General features: G+C 38.8%; 1 protein-coding gene across 5 annotated transcripts in view; it reads left to right on the top strand.

The window, feature by feature from the left end:
- LOC133102019 (cytochrome b5 reductase 4) overlaps positions 1-15,905 on the top strand; it is an 86,946-nt gene extending 71,041 nt beyond the window's left edge. For 2 of the 5 annotated variants that reach the window (XM_061206932.1, XM_061206933.1), the window contains 4 exons: positions 2,904-3,054; positions 3,363-3,449; positions 12,425-12,589; positions 14,742-15,905. In XM_061206932.1, coding sequence (XP_061062915.1) covers positions 2,904-3,054; positions 3,363-3,449; positions 12,425-12,589; positions 14,742-14,796 — 458 coding nt within the window. In that variant the 3' untranslated portion in view covers positions 14,797-15,905. Of the gene's footprint in view, positions 1-2,903; positions 3,055-3,362; positions 3,450-12,424; positions 12,590-14,741 lie in introns of those variants that run through there. The other 3 variants (XM_061206934.1, XM_061206935.1, XM_061206936.1) reach the window with 3 other exon arrangements.
- The last annotated feature ends 273 nt before the right edge of the window (positions 15,906-16,178 follow it).

Here is a 16,178-nt window from a genome sequence, read left to right on the forward strand (position 1 = left end):
GAGTCTGTCAAATATCTTAAACTCATCATGTCTGCAACCAAAGTCGTGTTCTCTTAGTCCCACCAACCTATCCTTGCTTCCATATTCCTCATCTGTTATTTGCGGCATCACTGTTCATCCTCGACCCAATCTGGAGACTCGAGTCATCCCTGAGTCTTCCCATTTTCTCCCTCCCAAGCCAGTCAGTCACTAAGTTTTATTGAGTCTACCTCTCAGTGACTTTTTAATCTTTCCTTTCTATCCCTTCTGCCACCTTCTTAGGTCAAGCCTTCATCATTTCTCTCTTAATCTGTAATTGGTCTCTCTCAGTTGCCTCTAACTGGTATCTTTCTATTAATCTGCATTTTCCGGTTCTTTTTCCATACTGCCTTGATGATAGATTTAATCATGTTGCTCTGCACTTTGACGCCTTGGATGGGTCTTCATTACCTGAGTAGCACAAGTATTTTGTATAGTGAGAGGTGAAGCTGGAAAAAGCATCCAAGTCTTTGCAGGCCACGAAGAGGACTTAATCAGTTAGTCCAGAAGTTTGTCATCCTCATTCTTAGGTGCTTGAAATTTTTAGAATGCCTCTCTCTACCTGTCAAGTAACTTTTTTAAAATATTTTTTTAAAATATCACTTACTTTATGAAGCCTCCCTCCTCTTCTGAACCCCTCGGTAACTAACACTTTGTTCATTGATCTAGGATAAGAATAAATAATATTCCTTCTTTACAGGACTTTGAGTTTAAGGATAGATATGTCTTATCTTTGTATTTTCCATACCCAGCAGGGCAGTTAGTGCATAACAGGCTCTCAATAAAAGTACTTTGAAAGAATTAATAAAGGGACTATAATGAAATCTACTAATATTTAGAGACACCCTCCCCCCTCCTGTTTCTACTCCTTTTTCTGTGTCTTCAACTTTTCACTGCCTTTTGCCTAACAGTAAAAGAGCTCTTCCCCTTTTAAGACAGTATTAGCAGTAATATCGAGTGATGTAGATCACTAAAATTTGGAAATAGAGAAAATTTGTTGCTGTCTGAAAGTTAAGCTCAGCAGTCTACATATAATAGATGTGATGAGTCATCTTTGGTTACATAACTCAAAATATTGAACATAAATGTGAACCTAAAGAATTTTGGAATACCTACAGATCTAGTGAAGGTGATATCACCTTGTGAAGGACTGACAACATGATTGTAATATGGCAGGTGGAAACTTAACTGATGGTATTATAACCTATCCATAGAGATTGTGTAGCAGAGAGCAGGGTGGAGAGTCAGCATAGAGCATGGGAAAGGAAAGCCAAAATAGCAAGATCAGTGTTGTTTCAACTTCATCTAGGGGAACTAGTCATGGCACAGATACTGGTGCCACTTAGAGGGTTGTACACTGGCATGGCAGTGGTAACTCATGAAGTCTCATTATGGCCTATGTGAGCTACCCTATAAAATTATCCACTTCTTTGTTTCAATTCCATGTTCATCAAGCAACTTTTAAATGATTATTTTGCCCTTCCAAGTGTTCCAAATGTTTGGTCTTCCAATACTGGGAATGAGATGCCTTCCAATACTGGGAATGAGATGCCTTCATGAGAGCAGTGATAACTCATGAAGCCTCATTATGGCCTATGTGAGCTACCCTGTAAAATTACCCACTTCTTTGTTTCAATTCCATGTTCATCAAGTAACTTTTAGACGATTATTTTGCCCTTCCAAATGTTCCAAATATTTGGTCTTCCAGTACTGGGAATGAGATGCCCTGGATGGGGCATGTAATGCTCAGGTCACTAGATGCAGGTAGTCAGGCTGAAAATCCATTGCCATTCTGGCATGTGTGCTTTAATCTCTTGTGAACTTGATTAGCATCAAGTCCTTGCCTGAGTCTAATCAATTTTATGACATTGGAAGGACTGGACTGTGGACAAAAGTTATCAAGTTAATATCATTCTGTGAGGCTGCTTTAGTAAACAACCAGCTGACTTTTTCCTGAGGATGTTCTGATCTTATGGTCCCTTTCAAACTATAACAAGGAGCTTCTGTTACTTTCTAATGTTTAGCTCATCAATTACTACAAAATTCTTACTATCCTGCCATGGACAAAAAAGGGAAAAATGAGCATCCAAACATTTAAAAATAAACCAGAGCATTTGAAATTGTTTTTAAAATATGGTCAGCTTTATTTTTTATTTTTAAAGTTACATTGAAAATTTCTGAAATGTCCTGAAGACAGTTCTCTTATATGAGTGGTACATAGCGATTATATCAACTGCACAGCAGAAAAGGGTTAATTCAACTGTTTTGATTGAAAATTTGGAAGTAGCATGCCCCAAGTACGGTTTCTGATCTTGCTTTGTCTTTATGGGAATTAAATGCAGAACAGCTCTTGTTTTAATTGATAGGTATTTTCAGAGATTTGATGGAGGCAAAGTTAGCACATTTACTAACAACATAAGATATTAGAATACATTTCTATTTCAATTTTCTCTCCTACTACGCTTATTACTGTGGTTAAGAATCAGTATGTAAGTAGTGAATGTGTATTTTCCACCCTATACTGTACAAGACTCGGACTCTGCTTTTGAAGTGCCTAGTTTTAGTTTAGCAATCAAGCCTTTATTGATAATTTGTAGTTAAATATTTGGCAGTAGTTTGTATGTTAGAGACTCCAGTTGATTTGGGAAAATAATATTGGGAAACGAGTATAATGAAATCTCATTATTAATTTGATTATAATGATAATTTGAGTATAATGACATACTTGGGAGCCTAATGAGTGTTCTCAAAACCCCTTACATTCCTTAAAAACTGAGATGTAGTCTGATAATTATGCATCCTGTTTCTCCTAGTGTTCTTTATTCGGCTAGGTTAACGGTCTCAGTTTTTGTTTTTCCTGATTTTATGTATATTTCATTGTTTAGGAGATTATGTTTCTGTAAGCAATCCCGAGGGCAATTTTAAAATATCCCAGTTCCAAGAATTGGAAGATCTCTTTTTATTGGCAGCGGGAACAGGCTTCACACCAATGGTTAAAGTACTGAGTTATGCCTTGACTAATATACCCAGTCTCAGGTATGTCATTTTGTCTTTAATTACTACCCCTTGTAAGACTGCTAGATTAGTAGAAGGTATTCTAAATCGATTAAATACTTAGTGGACCTCAACAGACATGTTATCCCTCAGTCGTCATTTCTCACTCTTCTTCCTCCACTCCAAGCTGTTTTATTTACTTGATTCTTTTATTTTTGATATTTTTGGTTACCTAATTGGCACTAAAAAAACATTCACGCTAGTTCACTCTTAGACTTTCCATTCATGCATATTTTTAATTCTATAATCGAAATAGTACTTTTTGAGTTGTTGTTGTTTTTTCTTTTAAGGAAAGTGAAGCTGATGTTCTTCAATAAAACAGAGGATGACATAATTTGGAGAAGCCAATTGGAGAAATTAGCATTTAAGGATAAAAGGTATAAAAGTGGTATTAGCTCTGTTTTTAAATATTCATACAGGTTTAGTCAGTTGATACCCTGCCTCCTTTGGTTGGAGTTTTTAACTGACCAGGAACTCCTTCAAACAAAAATAATCACTAATTCTCTTTAAAAACAAAAACAAAAAACTAAATGTAGGTAATGTTAGTACACCTCCCCCAAAGAAATAGTTTGATAAGGTCAATGTGACATCAAATATGTATCAATAAAATATGTACTGAGCTTTATGTTTATGTTATGTTGTTTATACTGAGTTAGGTTTCATTGAAAATGATCCAGTGTAGCCAATTTGGTAATTCAAGATTTTCTTGTTATAATGGGGACAGATCAAATAAATCTGGTGAGTAGGTTAAGCAAAAATAAACATGTTTTTTTACTACAGGATTTCTTAGAGCCTTTACTATGCCAATGCACTGTGACTTTCCAAGAAGGGGATTCCTTCTGCATTGTTTAGCAAGATTCTCTTCATTTTTGTTCGTTTACATTAACACGTATTAAATATCACTAGTGGTCCTTAATACACACTTTGGGAAATGCTGGTATAGGTAATAGAAAAAAGTCTGAGTCAGGCTGAATTCAGTGGTAAAATGAGGCAGCAAGGACAGCAAGGTGGCAATTTGTTTCATTGAAAAAAGAGCCCTAGCACAGTCCAAGGAAGTGAGATAATTAAACCATGCATATGCCCCATCTCCCCTAAAGAGATATGAAAGCAGTTGGAAATTCAAAACAAAATTTTCGGAAGAAGAATGAATTGGACAAGCTGTCATATTTCTGAAGCATTTTTGTAATCATTAAAAACTATTTCTAAGAATTGCAGAACTTCATAAGTCATACAAAATACCTGACGTAAGTATTTATGTTTATGACAGTATGGTGGAGATAAAGTTCTAGACATTTTAAAAGTTAAAGACCTCAGAAATGCAGCTGTCCCAGGGGCTCCAAGTTCTTCTGAATATTTTCTGAACATTCTCACGAAGGTGATGCCGTGGTTCCTTCTAGTCTTTTCCTCCCTGTTGTCTCCCACCCTCCCCCTCTTTCTCTTTTAGTAAATAATTTGCACAAATGAAGGACGACCTGAATTTAATCATCGAAGTGTCTTCTCTTCTTACATACTTAAAACATAAACCTAAGAATATGTACTATACTTAAGTAGTTGCATGGCAATTTAGAGCATAATTTAAAGAAATACAAATTCCTGGGTTTTTCAAGTATCTTTTTCACTAATTTTCAAAGTGGAAAATTGGAAGCAGCATTTATCAAAAAGCCTAAAGACCTAAATTCTGGTTTTCAGTCTACCCTTTACTAGCTTGAAACTGTATTCAAAAATTACGTAGCTCTGTGGGCCTGTCCCTTTATTTTCAAAATAGAATAATGACATCTTTCCTACTTACTTCATAAGCCTGTTGTGAGGACTAGAGAAGATAGTGTAAATGCTTGGAAATTGTGAAGCCCTGCCTCAGATATTTGGATTGCTGCTATGAAGGACCTCTGTATACATGTGTTCTTGTGTCGACTGTTTGAGCTCCTGTTTCCTGAACAAGCATTTAAAAGACTTTAAGCAGACATAGCTACACTTTTTTAGCTAGGTTTTTTTAAAAAAGTATTTCCGGCAGTTTTGGGACATGGTATTCTTCAAGATAGTTTGCTTGTACAAGAAAAATTCATTTACTATTATTTCAGCTAACAGACATTGTGCTCTTAGTCTATCCATTGATGTTAAACTCGACATAAGGAGTAACGTGTGTATATATAACTGAATCACTTTGTTTTACACCTGAAACTAACACAACGTTGTTAATCAACTATACTCCAATATAAAATAAAAAGTTAAAAAAATTAAAAAAAAAAAAAGAATTGGTGAAAAGGCATGTGTTGACAGCTTCTGAACATGAAGTGCCCTTTAACAACGTCCCCTGTGTGTTTTGTTTTGTTTTGTCTTGCTTGGTCCACATAATTTGGGTTGGTGGAATTGCATAGGCTGCAGGATTGAGGATGAGGAAAGGCCCCTTTTTTTTCACTTCTGGATGACTGGCTCTAAGTGAGTGAGACGCTCCTGTTTGCTGGGAGAGGTGAGAGGGTTTTGCCTCTGGCCTGCCTCTATCCTCTCTCTCTCCCGGCTCTCACCTGCCTGCTCCCGCTGCTGTGCGCTCTCTGTCCCCTCCCTTTCCTTCCACTTTCTGGAGGTACACTCTCCTTGCTGGGGGCCCTCTACTGGCACTGACTTCCAGCATCAGATAATCTGTGCCCCCTGGAGACTCGGGGTCAGACCCTCACTGGAAAACACAAAGGCCTTGGGGTCAGACCCACACTGGGAAGCACAGAGGCCTTGTGTATATACGTGGCTTTGGAACATTTATCAGGAACCTTCCATATTCTCAGGTTTTATGCAGATAGAGGAGAAACCTAGCCTTAAAGGTTTACTGATGGCTGTCAGTAGTACTGTTCATTCAAAGTATAATTGTTGAGTCCCATACGTAGAAGGAAAGTGAAAGTTCAAAATTAATATAAGGTAGTTTTAATTTGTCACATCTGTCATTTAATTAACATTTAAGGCTTAATTTTTTTTATCTGTTAAACCACCCTTTCCTACATCTTGACTCTCCTATGTCACTGCTCGTTTTAGTAATAAAGTTTCTGATGGCAGAATGTGAAACTTGAACACATCTCCTTGGTTAAATTATTATTAGATTGTGACTATTAAAAAAAGTAAGTTCTATAGTTAAAACAAATGAAATACCTTACTCTGTAGGATTAGGACACAGCTTTCCATTCAATCCTTTGCGGAGCAAGTAGGGATAGGAAAAATGTATACTGAGACTGGTGTATTATCTAATATTTTCACTTTCAGCAAGCATGCTGTGCTTGTCCTCAGAGTTTATCCAAATAATATAGTTAGCAAAGGAAATTCTTCGAAACATTGTTGTATGATGGAAACTTATTAACCTGTGACCTCGGGCAAGTCACTTGATCTGACGGAGCTTCAGTTTTTCCATCTGTAGAACAGGGACATCAATATCTCCGTCATAGGGTTGTTTGGGAGTGCGGGCCATGAGATAGCAGACGTGGGTGCCTCGCCCAGAATTAGCATATTTGTAACATTCATTTACTCATGAATTTCCTGTGAGCGTCTCCCAGGTGCCTGTATGGGGGTATAACAGGGAACAGGATATTGTGTTGGCTTATCTTCTCATGCAATCCAGGGAATGGATCTCTTCATTTTCCCATGTTGCTAAACTTAACAGAATTGCCGAAGATAGGTAGACCATTTGTACTCTTTCAGGATGTTTCTGTTTCAATTCAGTTTTCATGTCATTAAGCATAAAATTTCAACGGAAAAAAAAAAAGTTAGCTTGCCTGAATTTTATCCAAATATTTTATTACACTTGACTGTTAACTCCAGTAGAAGGTAAATATGTACAGCAGCCGGTGTAGCTAATTACTATGTAAACTGAAATCCAAATTAAATTTCACGTATCTCTGTCTCGACTCCTGAGCAGTGTTATGAGGCCTGGTTGACGCAGTCTTACACACGGTACTCCCCCCTCCCCCAGTAGAATGCGCCCGCTGTGAGTTCTCTGCTTTTGCAGAATTCTTTGTGAGGTGCAGGACAGTTTGACAATGAGATTGACTTCTGGATGACATTTTGTAATATATAAATATAATAAGTATTTTCCTTCCCTTTCAAAGCAGTCATGTTTGAAGATAATAACCTTATTTTAGTAAAGTTAATAGCATATTCTTTTCTATAAATAGTAGAAGTTGATGATTTGCTGATTTTCCCCCTGTTTATAAAATTAATACATATTTGTATAGAAAAATATATAAGGGAAAAGATCACCCATAATCTTACCATCCAAGGAACAACATTATGGTTTGTATCTTTCCATTCTCTTTCTCTCTCTTTCTCTCCCTCTCTCTCTCACAGACACACACATACATACACGCACGCACGCACTTATACGCTTAAATGCACACATTATTTTTGTTTTGTGTTTTTAAATAATGTAGCCATACTGACTATACTTTTTATAACTACATTTTTAGTGAATTGTGTGTATTCTATGTATAGAATACTTTCAACCTGTGGCTCTCGACCTGGAGTGATTCTGTTTCTTCCTGCCCGACACCCTGACACCCTAGGGGACATTTATGTCTCGAAATGTTTTTGATCGTAACAACTGATGGAAGGGGTTCCCCTGGCACCTAGTGGGTAGAGACTGTTAAGAGCCTGCAGGAATGCTGTTAAGAGCCTCCAGTGCACAAGACAGCACAGGACAGCAAAGAATCATCCTGCCCAAACTGCCAGCTGTGCTAGTTGCGAAAACTCACACTACACCATGATTTTTCATAGCTGCATTGTATTTGGTCATTGAGTTCATACCATAATTTGTTTAACCAACCCTCTACTGTTTGACATAGTGAGTACAAATTTTTCTGTACCTCTCTAACTATGCAGGATAAAGATTCACCAGAAGAGTCACTAAGTCAAAGTGTACCAAGGCCTATTGATCCATTTTGACAATAGCCTCTCGAAAGGTAAAGTTTTTCTATATTCTGGTGTCAGTCTGGGGACCAGCAATGTGTCAGTCCCATTTAAGACAGCAAAATCCAGTGATTCCAGAAGCACAAGTAAGTTAAACAAGGTGCTTGAACGCCTTTCTTTTTCCCCAGCCTGCGAGGCAACTCAGTTATGTGGGCCCCTAATCTGGACCCTATACCACTCTCTGTTCCTCCCAGATATTCCTCCAGGGGTGGTGTTTTTTTGGGTTTTTTTTAATTGAAGTATAGTTGATTTACAATATTGTGTTAGTTTCAGATGAACAGCAAATTGATTCAGATATATATTTTTTAGGTTATTTTCCATTATAGGTTATTACAAGGTATTGAATACAGTTCCCAATGTTTTTTGGTGTTTTTAAAAATTTATTTATGTTTTGGCTGCATTGGGTCTGCGTTGCTGCGTGTGACCTTTCTCTAGTTGCGGCAAGTGGAGGCTACTCTTCATTGTGGTGCGCGGGCTTCTCATTGCAGTGGCTTCTCTTTTTGCGGAGCATGGGCTGTAGGCACGTGGGCTTCGGTAGTTGCAGCACGCAGGCTCAGTAGTTGCGGCACACAGGCCCTAGGGCACGTGGGCTTCAGCACTTGTGGCTCGTGGGCTCTAGAGCGCAGGCTCAGTAGTTGTGGTGCATGGGCTTAGTTGCTCCATGGCATGTGGGATCTTCCCAGACCAGGGATCGAACCCATGTCCCCTGCATTGGCAGGCAGATTCTTAACCACTGCGCCACCAGGGAAGTCCCAGCGGTGTGTTTCTTGGAATGTGTTCCTTGAAATATTCATATGTTCCCCCTAAAGGGCTCTATGATTAAATAAGTTTGAGAAATAATGTATACTATGTTATCTTCTTGAAGTTTAATATGAACTTAGCATATTCAAGGCTTTGAGAAATTCTAAACAAATCTATTTAACTTCTTTTAACCCAGTAGTCCCAAACTTATTTGACAGGTTAGCCTTTTGTTTTCATGGACGACCACTGACATTTGGAGGAGCACAAGTGTTTAATCAGATTCATTTTGAGAAATATTTTTAACCCCTAGCTGTTTATTTTGTGAGCTGTTTTGCCCATGAGCAAATAGCAAGTTTTTCTGCAGATTCTAGTATTTTTCTTGAGCTAGAGAAACCAGGAAAAGCTAGGGCCCCAAGTGCTCTGAAATACTACTTTGTGGGCAGTGACAAGCCACTGAAGCTTTAGCAAAGAAGTTGTGAGATTGGATCTGGGTTTTTAGGAGAACTAGTATAACAATGATGTGCCAGATAGATGAGGGTGAGCTTATTAGAGCAGCATCTTAGACAAGAGATAGAAGGGCAGGACCTGGAGTTGTGGCAGTAAAAATGGGAAGGCAGGGATATGTATGTGTAAGAAATAGGAAGGAGTGGGTCTGGGAAGCTGATTGCCTGGAGGAGGAGGGAATACGGTGTTGAATGACTTCAGGCTCTGCGTATGGTTTAGACTGAAATGCATACGTTTATATTTCAAGATTTTTTTTATCTCAGGTCATTTATCAGCCTACTTGAAAGTAATTTTTTTTGGACAAGCTTGTTTACTTCCATTGACATTTAGACCTCATAGGCATTCATCAGAAGCAGGCCTCTCCCTCTCTCTCTCTCTGTCTCTGTCTCTCTCTCTTTCTCTCTCTCATGTTGCTTTGCACTTTATGGATTCTCGAAATTTATTTTCAGGTGACCTTTTCAAGAGTGCCAGTCCTTTCTGGCACTTCTGAAATCATAGGGCAGAAAGGAGTTTCAGGACGTTTGCCAGTGCATCCCCTCATGCCTCAAGGCTATAAATGCTTCAGACAGTAAGTCGCCCTTCAGAAAAATTCAGAAGCAACCATCCACAGTAACCATCTGTATCCTGATATGGTATAAGAAATCCTTCATTCATGTATTCTTGAGCCTTACCTTGGGATTGCTCCCGCTCCAGTGAAAGCTCTTTTCCAGTGCTGGGAAGGAGAAGATAAACAGGATAGCAGCCTCCTTACAATCCCCTGGAAATTGCATCCATGCCACCTGGTCACTTTTTCCATTGAGAGACCCAAAGGTATACCCAGGGGACCAATATGTGAATAAATACAAAATACATGAGGAATTTATACCATTTATGTAAGGATCACAGTTATTTTTCACCCTTTAGTAGATGCCTGCAGAAAGCATGCCACTGATTAGGCTTTTTTTTTTCTTTTTTTCTTTTTAAAGCATCTCACTAAAGGAAAATTAAGGTTTTTTTTCAGATGACAAAGGACGCCAGTATTGATTTATATATCTTAGCAGTTTTATTCCAGTGACAGACTGATTGGAAATAGAGGCAGAGGAGACTATCTTTTATTTGTAATTTAACAAGGCAATTGCTATATTTTATTGCGTTGTCTATGTATAATTAGATATGTCTTAAGATAGTGGTTCCACAGCTGCTTTTGGGTCCCCTTTGATAATCTGATGAAAGGTTATAGACCTTCTTCCCAGAAAAATGCCCTTACAAATTCACGTACTTTTTATATGTAATTTCATAGATGCCAGCATATGGCTTTGTTCTTCTGAGTATAGTGTTTACCTTTAACCAATATGGCATCTTGTTAAATAAATTCCTTTATTCATTCATCAAGTATTTTTTGCACACTTGCCTCAAGCCAGGCCTGGATACAGTATGAACAAGACAGGCAAGGACTCTGCCCTCATGGCACAGCAAACAAACATCACATTCCAGAATTATGTAATGCTATCTTAATTATAAGTGCTGGGAAGGAAAAAACATTAGTGAAAGTATTTGGGGTACTGTTTTATATAGGGTGGATTCCTATTGCTGCTAAAGTGAAATGGGAACCTAGAAGGCAAGAAATAAAACACGTCTCTGTTGGGTTTTTAAATATAAAATCAGAATATTAGAATTGTAAGAGAGCATATAGTTTTCCCACCTTGTTCCACAGATGGACCTATAAGCCCTAGAGGCTGGGTCTGGTGAGAGCTGGGACCGGTTCTGTAGCCCCGGCTGGCGCCCTGAGCTGGTCCGTATGCTTGCGCTGGCCCGTCCGCTCTTGGGAGCGTTTACCCAGCTGCAGCCCAGCCAGGCGAGGACCACAGCTCCAGCCGTGTCTTGCTTCTGTTCTGACGCTTCGCTCCCAGGGCCACCTCACGAGAGAAATTATTCACTTCAGGGTTTTCTTAAGATTGAGATTAACATATTACTCAAGTGGAAAATGTAGAAACACATTCGATCTGATGCTACTGAAAATGATAAGAACTAATTGTGTTTGCAAAAATGGAGCAAAGGAAGCAGGTACAGCTTAGAATTTTGAATCTGCTACGGCTGTTCATCAGCAGTTCACTTAACAGGTTACAGAGCTGTGGGAAGAAATGGTCTGTTGTTCCCTTGTGAGACTTGGTTTGATGTGCTTCTTTCTGACTGTAACTCCGTGCCCTTTCTTTTCTTTGAAATGTTTCACTCCATAGTGTTTGAGTGCCTCCTGTGTGATGGCCCCTCGGGGTGCAGTGATAACCCAAGCAAACATGGTCCCTGCTCTCATGGAGTTTCTGGTCTAATGGGGAAGGTAGACATTACTAGGATAATCATCTTGGTGGCCACATATTTACAGCCTGATAGAAAGGCTATAAGGAAGAGGAAAAGGGAAACATTTCTACAACACATGTAATTACGAAAGGACTCCAGACTTGTGGGGCTGCAGTGCTTCCCTGGAAATGATGCTTGAGCTAAGAAACTGAACAGTGGGGTGTGGTAGAAACATTACAGAAGGAGAAAGAGAACAGGCAGGGTGTGGCAGTGAAGGCTGAGAGAAGCAGAGCACAGAGTTAGGAGCTAGGATTGGGGAGAATTTGGACGTGGAGGGTGAGGCAGATCAATCCCGGGTTTCTGCCCGGGATTTGCGCAACCAAACGGACTGTGGGGCCATTCACAGCAGTGACATCGGGTGTGGCACAGGGGTACTGTAAGTCAAGGTTGAAGCCATGAACACAGTAACAGTAAGAAGTCAGATAGGCCGTTGGTTATCGGGGTCAAGGACTCATTGGAGGGGTTTGAGTCAGAGATGAAAATGCACATGTCACTGGTCGTTGCTCTTTGCTGTGCTTTATACAAGTGAATTATTAATAAAAATGTGGAGTTCTCTGAGATCCTTTAGAGCTCTCTTTCTAATGAGTTCCATAGAAAACGTCAAATTATTCTCTTATCTGTAGCAAAAGTTTATCTTTAGTAAATGTGGATTTACCTGTATGTTTTTGCAAAATGTTTGTTTACATTCTGTTCTAGTGCTTTTCTGGCAAGCGTGTCAACCTTCATATATCCATTTGTTCTCCAGGGGAGAAAAAGATGCATTAGTGAACTGGAAACATGTTCATAATATATTTAATGTAATAGACTTTAAAAAAATGTTTCTTTTCTCCAGATTTGACCTTGAATTTGTTCTCTCAGCACCTACTTCTGAATGGAACGGCAAACGGGGATACATTTCACCAGCTCTGCTTTCTGAATTTTTGAAAAGAAGTTTAGACACGTCCAAAGTCCTCATCTGCATTTGTGGACCAGTGCCATTTACAGAACAAGGAATGAAGTGAGTAGCAACGTGGTAGGAGAGAGAATCCCAGCACCGTGAAATGACGACCTCCTATAAACAGCAGTTGACGTGGCTCTCATTTCTTCCTATTCATATGAAACTGCACTTCAATAGTCTGTCACAGCGTAAGAAAATAATAACAAAGTGTTTAATCTGCGTGCAGGTGAAGCGTCGGAGGCCCAGATTATGCACAGAGTTAGATGTGAACACAGAAGTCAGACACAGCCAGCTCTTGATGGCCTCTGGTAGTGGCTGGTAGTGTGGACACTTTCACAAGATTGGTGCCAGATAGTTTTGGGGACACTAGATTCAACCTCCTCTTCCACCAAAGCTGCATAATATATAATAATTTTTTAAAAATATATCATAATAGGCAGTGTTCATCTCATTGTAGCTTTTGATCTTCCATCATTCTCTGCAACTGGGTGAGCATTAATCAATAACACAGTGAGAGAAAGCCAAACAGCAAGACAAAAACCAGAGACTAGAACATAAATAAGCCAAGACCAAGAGTTGAACTCCGCACAAAGAACAACCAGTGGTAGTGACCGTCTTATTTAAAAATCACCTTGATCTTATTTAACTCTAAAATGACACTTTAAAATATTTGGTTAGATATAGCCACTATTGGGTTTCTCGATGATTTTAAAATATGACTGCCTTGAATGGCCTGCATTTCCTTGTTTGGTATATGACTGACCCTGACATTTGCTAGGTAGTTTTCTCTCTTGCTCCTTTATTTGGGTTCAGATGGTGAGAGGCTTGCGTGCCGCACCACGTTGGCCCTCGTAACCCCTCTGCCGTCCTGTCCCTTTGTCTGAACGTGTGTGTCAGCTCCGGAAGCTGCCGCTTGGGGTTGGAATCCCAGCTCCACCACTTACAGTCATCCTACAATCATCAGCTAGGTGTCCTAGGGCCAAAACCTTCTAAGCTTTAGTGCACTCGCCTATCCGAGGGAATAAGTGATAATATTTATGCGTGTGAAATGCTTAGCACAGTGACTACAAAGAGTGAGTACTGAGTAAATGTTTATTACTTTCAGCAGCATTTTATTTATTTTTTTTTCACCTCCTTTTTTTTTTTTTTGGCCATGCCACATGGCTTGCAGGATCTTAGTTCCCCAACCAGGGGTCGAACCCATGCTCCCTGCAGTGGAAACGTGGAGTCCTAACCACTGGACCGCCAGGGAAGTCCCCTTCAGCACTATTTTAAACAGAGCTACTCTTAAGATCTCAGTCTCCATTTACAGTATTTTCCAAGTTGAATTATACTTAAGCAGTATTTCTGCTTCTCCTGTTCAGTGGGGGAAAATTACGATAGAATGCTAGGGGATCAAGTCCTTACTTCAAAAACTGGTGAATAAAGAGGAAGAAAACCAGCATTTATTCTGCCTTTTCTGTATGAGTTATACTACTGGATAACCACATAATAGATGAGCAGAAGTTATTCTTTATAGAATTCCTCAGCTGATAAATGAATAAAGAATGATAGGAGTAGAATATCACCAACTTCGGTCCCTAATGAAACTAGTAGATCTGTACGTAGATCACCAGTGGTGGTTAGCATCCAAAAAGAGAGGCAAGCCGGTATTATGTGCCTCCTGATGAAAGAGCACTATGAAGTAGTCTTGTCAAAAAGAATTGAACCTGTATCTGATTAAGCCTCTCGATCCAATTATTAAATTTTGGGAGATAAAAGGAAAAAGGAACATATTATTAAAGTAAACCACAGGGATGCAGCAAAATGAGAACCGTGGGAGACTCAACACTTAAAAATCTGATTTTGTCAACAAATAAATTGCAGGACAGAGAGAGAGAGAGAGAGATGGAGGGGATGTTATAGATCAAAAAATACCCAAAAGACATATAAACCAATCACAGTGAGTAGACTTTAATTGGATCTTGATTCAAACAAAGTTTAAAAAATTATGGCATTTATGAGACAATTGAAAATGTGAACACTTACTAGATATTTGATGATATTAAGGAATTACTGTTAATTTTTTAGAAGTGGTAATTGTGGAGTGTTTTAGAAAACACATGCTAAATGGGGAAAATGAAAAAATACTATGGTTACGATGGTAAACTCTGATCTTCTTTATTTTTAAACATCTTCCCTGAGAAACGTGTGCTTTTTATTTGTTTTTCAGGTTGCTGCATGATTTGAACTTTTCCAAAGATGAGATCCATAGTTTTACAGCATAATGAAGAGGTGTCATTCAACTGTTTTAGCTAAATTTGTGATTACTTAGGGTTTTTTAAAAGAACATTTTTGTATATAGGTTAACTAGAATCCAGGTTTTAGTTTCTTAAATGAAATCAAATGTTTCTTCACTATAGATACCTTGTTGACTTTATTTTGTACCATAACTTATTTTACTACTGATATTTGTCCTCTAAGGTCAATCATGGCAACAAGTATATACAGGATTCTTTGTTATGAATCACAAAGTTCCTTACCATTTAAACTGTATCACTGTTCTACAATAAGCTCTTGTGTTTTATGACATGATAAAGCAAATGATCATTTTGATCACATTTCTATGCTGTAAGATGTCTGATTAGCAATACAGATTAAATTTTACATTGCACTGTAAACTCAGGAAATGATCATTTATGTCCTTGTTCTTACTATGAAAACATGGAATGTTATAACTTATTAAGTGATCCAAACATTTTGTGTGTCTATGGCCTTGATACAGGGTAGAATAAAAAATATTCTTAAGTACTTTTTAATCTTTGTGGTAGAAATGTGTTTGAGTGCAACAGTATGGGTTAGTGTCTACGGGGAATTTTAAAAGCAGCAATAAAAGATTCTGGAGATACTTCACACACGCAGCTTTGGATTATATGTGTTTAGAAAGTTTAAGACAACCGTAACAACTATTTTGATTCTTAGCCAAAACTAGAGGCATCAGGAAAGATAATGCAAGTATAGCATCTGGTCTCATGGTCTAAAATAATCATTTGGTGCTTTGGAATAGGTTAAATTTAAATTCTTTTTGAGCCCATCTAGACCAGCTGGCAAAATGAGGAACACTCCATCCTAAATGGTACCTTCCCTGGCTGGCTGCTTGCCCCACAGCTGGCGGTTCAGCAGGGAGCTCTCCTAAGCTCTGCTGTGTGGGCATCTTATTCTCTCTCCCTGCTGCTGTGTGCAGCCTTCAAAAGCTTTCACAGATTGGGATTCTGCAAAGGGTATCAAGAAAAGCCACTGTATATACCACCAAATGTAAAGTAGATAGCTAGTGGGAAGCAGCCGCATAGCACAGGGAGATCAGCTCGGTGCTTTGTGACCACCTAGAGGGGTGGGATAGGGAGGGTGGGAGGGAAGGAGATGCAAGAGGGAAGAGATATGGGAACATATGTATATGTATAACTGATTCACTTTGTTATAAAACAGAAACTAACACACCATTGTAAAGCAATTATACTCCAATAAAGATGTTAAAAAAAAAAAGCCATTGTGAGCTTTTCATGAGGAAACTGTGTTGGATGCGTAGGTGGCTATGCGTAAGCTAACTTAGATTTTTCAGTCGTATTCAGGATGGCAGCATTGCTTTCACAGAAATCGGGGTGTGGGGAGT

The sequence above is a fragment of the Eubalaena glacialis genome, chromosome 12 (assembly GCF_028564815.1).
Source record: "Eubalaena glacialis isolate mEubGla1 chromosome 12, mEubGla1.1.hap2.+ XY, whole genome shotgun sequence".
NCBI lineage: Eukaryota > Metazoa > Chordata > Mammalia > Artiodactyla > Balaenidae > Eubalaena > Eubalaena glacialis.